Raw genomic sequence first — 3,767 nt, 5'->3', positions numbered from 1 at the left:
AAAACAAAATAAATACTCTCTCTCTCTCTCTCTCTCTCTCTCTCTCTCTCTCTCTCTCTCTCTCTGTGTGTGTGTGTGTGTGTGTGTGTGTGTGTGTGTGTGTGTATCAGAGGACAGTCTTTGCCAGCCAGCCTCCGTGTTCCACTGTGGATTCCAGGGATTGAACTCAGATCATCGGGCTTTTGCGGCAAGCCTTTTTACCTGCCGAGTCATCTGACTAGCCTCACTCTGGCTTTTATACCCTAAACACCCTGCATACACCTGTCCCTCAAGTCTTCAGCCACACTCTGTCCTCTTGCTCCATCCCACCCTGCTTCAGGGCTCTTGTGTGCTTTGGATGTCAGGAAGCTCAAATCCAGATTTGGGCATCCTGCAGTGAGAGCATGGGGCCTCAAGGGACAGCTTTTTTGTTTTGTTTTTATTGGCCCCAACTTTGCTACTCAGATCTGTCTTTCTTGCGTTTCCTTATGGTTTCATTCTTTTATTCAGTACCTGGCATATAGTGGGCTATCAGTAAATGTAGTTGAAGCACAAGCTTTTAAATCTTATTGTGTGGTGGTACATGCCTTTAAGCCCAGCATTTTGGAGGCAAAGGTAGGTGAGTTCGAGGCCAGCCTGTTCTACAGTTAGTTCTAGGACAGCCACGACTACACAAAGAAACTCTGTATCTAAAAACCAAACCAAACCAACCAACTAACCAACCAACCAATGTGCTTTATCCAGCCGAATGTTTGCTTCTCTATGAGCCGCTTCTCCTAGCTGCCACACAAGGGAGTGTTAACAGGCGGGCCAGGCATTGTGACCACCGACCTCCCCATGAAGCAGGAATTGCTGATCTTAAAAGTGGGGCAAAGACCGCAGGGGGGTCATCAGACCCTTCTGGTGCCCCACCACATCTGAAATGTCACTGGGCATTGTGGCTCATGATCTGAACAGCTAAGTCTTCACCTGAAAACCCACGTTCTTTCTACCACTATGAATTTTCATCATCTCTAGAGTTCCTGAGCATGCCAGCTCCAAAGGCAGGCTGCCCAGCTCCACACAACAGAGGGCATTGATTTGCCCTCCAGGACTTGGACAATTGCCCTAGAGGGCAATTCTTTGACCCTCAAGCCTGACCACAAAGGCAAAATAATGATTTCCCAGTAGGTGATTTGGTTTATTATCTGAGGAGTGGCCCTCTGGGGTTATTATTTAAATCTTCTGCTGTGCGATAGCCCTGCACTGGTAAGCCCCTCCCAGCATGGCCCTGTGGTCCTCTCGCCACAGCTCCTTACCCATCCACACTTCTCCAAACTGCCCAGCTCCAAGTTTCTTCTCCATCTGGAGGGATTCTCGAGGAATCTCCCAGGCATCTTTCTCCCATGGCTTCTGGGGTTTGGGAGATACGCACGGCACTGACAGCTTCTGGCAAAGCCCATCCTTCCCCTCTGAAACAGAGTACCCAGTCAGCAGATGGTACATTTCCCAGAGAGCAGAACAGGACGAGATGCTACCTGTATCCCTCCACCCCCGGTGTCCAACAAGCCTAACCCTCAGGATCGCCCCGCATGGCTGGTCAGGAGACCTCGGAGTGCTTCAGTGCTTCATGCAGAATCCCATGTGACTGGGATTCTGAGAGACAGGCCCTTCTCCGTGGGGGATGATGCGATCCAGAACTTGCCTAGAAGACACCAGACTGGTTCCTTCTCTAGAACCAAACAACCCTTGTAAAATACGGCCAAGGTATCGAGGAATTAAAGCTGTGGCTGGCGGTAGCCTCCCAGCTGGGCTGCACCGTGCAGTGGGGGCCAGCTGAGGCTTTGCAGTCAAATGTGGGGGCCTGGCCTCGGGCAGGACTCACTCTTGTAGTGGGCCACAAGTTCCTGCAGGCTGCTGAAGGTGCTCCTCGGGGAGATGTAGAAGCCTCCACTGTCCAGGGTCCGGATCTTATAATGCTTCACCGTGTCCCCGTGCTGGGGGTCACAGTCTCGAACAGACAGCGAGTAACTCCCTGCATTAGTCCAAGAGAAGCCCATCAGAATGGCACCTCGGAGCCCTGGCCATCTGGTGTCAGTACCTTAACATCCTTACGATTGCCTGGGAGACCTCTGCAGGCCTCATGTGAGCTCATGGGCATCTGGGCAAATATCTATCTACCTATTATCTATCTATCTATCTATCTATCTATCTATCTATCTATCTATCTATCTATCTATCTATCTATCATCTATTTAATGATGAAAAAGCCAAGATGCCATATTAATTTGGTAAAGAGAGAGAAAGATAGAGAGAAAAACAGAAACAAATAAAAAGAAAGAACATGTGCCTGGTTACCAACATGTGAAAAGTGCACTGTGGTCAGCTGCATAATGGTCCACGATATTCATATGTGAATCCCTGCCCCTGGGAATACGTGATAGAACCCAAAGGGTTCCCAGCGAATCCAGAGGGCTGCTTGTCAGAGGGAGGCAGTTAGGGAATGCACAGGTGGAGACAGGTGCTGGAGAGGAAAAGCTATGAGCCTAGCCAGGCTGGTGGCCTCTCAAAGGGCAGAAAGTGAAATGGGGCCCACCCCCACCCTAAAAGCCCCCAGAAGAAACCAACCCCACAGACACCTTGACCTGAGCCCAGCAAGCTCAGACTCCTGCCTTTCGGAATTGTGAGGTGATACAGATACACGGCTCCAAGCCACCAAGCTATGACACAGACCAGAGACACACAAGTCTTCCAGTTTGTGGCCACAGTTCGCCATGTACGAGCTGTGCTAACGAGCCTCTCTGCCTTTCACTTTTTTTCCTTGTTAACAGCACAGTGGCATGGGATTTGGGGGAGGTTTAGATTGCTGAATGACAGCTGTGCATGCCAAGCCCTGTTCTAAGCATGCTGCTAAACGAACAGTGAACGAAGAGGAAGAGTACACATTTCAACACATTAAGATTACATGATGGGTCAATGGGAATAGAATGCATTTTAACAAATTAAAACTACATGGATTACATTACTCATCATAGGGAATAACCTCATAAGGCAGAGGCTTTAAAGTATTGCCAATACCGTTTATATAGGTGAGGGAACTGAGCTAGGAGGTGACACACCTTACCTGGAGTCACATAGCTGGTAAGTGGTACATTTGGGTTCCAAACCCAGTCAGATGGCTCGAGGGACCCTCCTTGGCTACCCTGTCCCAGTCAAGGGGGGGCCTGGACAGGGTGTGCAGGATCTGGGAAGCAACCAAGCACTCAGGGCCTCATTCTAAATCTATCCGATCCCCAGCATACCCTCACCCGCAAGGGCTGTGGAAGCTAGCTCAGCACACCCTCCTGTCCGCAAGTCTGCCATGGTACCATTGATTTCTTTGCTTCTCTGCAGAGGTGGACAGCCCAATCTCTGAGCTATCCTAGGCACAGATGGAGGAGAAAGGCTGGGCCTCCCTGCAGCCTAAATGATTGCTGACCTCAGACACGGATGAAAGAACTGGTCCCAGACACACAAATGCCCTCAATGCCCCCAAAACTATGTGCCTCACAGTTCCAACCAGGCCATACTTTGTACAACTGGCTTGACCTGTTCAAATCAAGTGACTTTGAGAGCAAATGACAGTCAAAGGCCCACTGCACCTGTGGAGTCTAAACTCAGATGGCGCCTGCCGCGGTGCCACCCTGGGAAACTCACTGGGGCAGTGCTGGGGGAGCCATTCTCTGTGGTTTGAGGTTATATGTATACATATTTTATAATATAAATTTTAAATATATATATATATATATTTTTTTTTTGGTTTTTCGAGA

General features: G+C 49.4%; 1 protein-coding gene across 1 annotated transcript in view; it reads right to left on the bottom strand.

Moving 5' to 3' along the window:
* The window catches only part of Hck (HCK proto-oncogene, Src family tyrosine kinase), a 43,439-nt gene that overhangs the window by 16,476 nt on the left and 23,196 nt on the right, over window positions 1-3,767 (bottom strand). Inside the window, exons 7-8 of the mRNA XM_005363219.2 lie at window positions 1,844-1,993; window positions 1,278-1,430 (exon numbers count right to left, since the gene is read on the bottom strand). Coding sequence (XP_005363276.1) covers window positions 1,278-1,430; window positions 1,844-1,993 — 303 coding nt within the window. The remainder of the gene's footprint in view (window positions 1-1,277; window positions 1,431-1,843; window positions 1,994-3,767) is intronic.

Source organism: Microtus ochrogaster, linkage group LG8 (genome assembly GCF_000317375.1).
Source record: "Microtus ochrogaster isolate Prairie Vole_2 linkage group LG8, MicOch1.0, whole genome shotgun sequence".
NCBI classification, from domain to species: Eukaryota; Metazoa; Chordata; class Mammalia; order Rodentia; family Cricetidae; genus Microtus; species Microtus ochrogaster.
The sequence above is the reverse complement of the archived record's forward strand: the minus strand, read 5'-3'. Positions and strand labels throughout refer to the sequence as shown.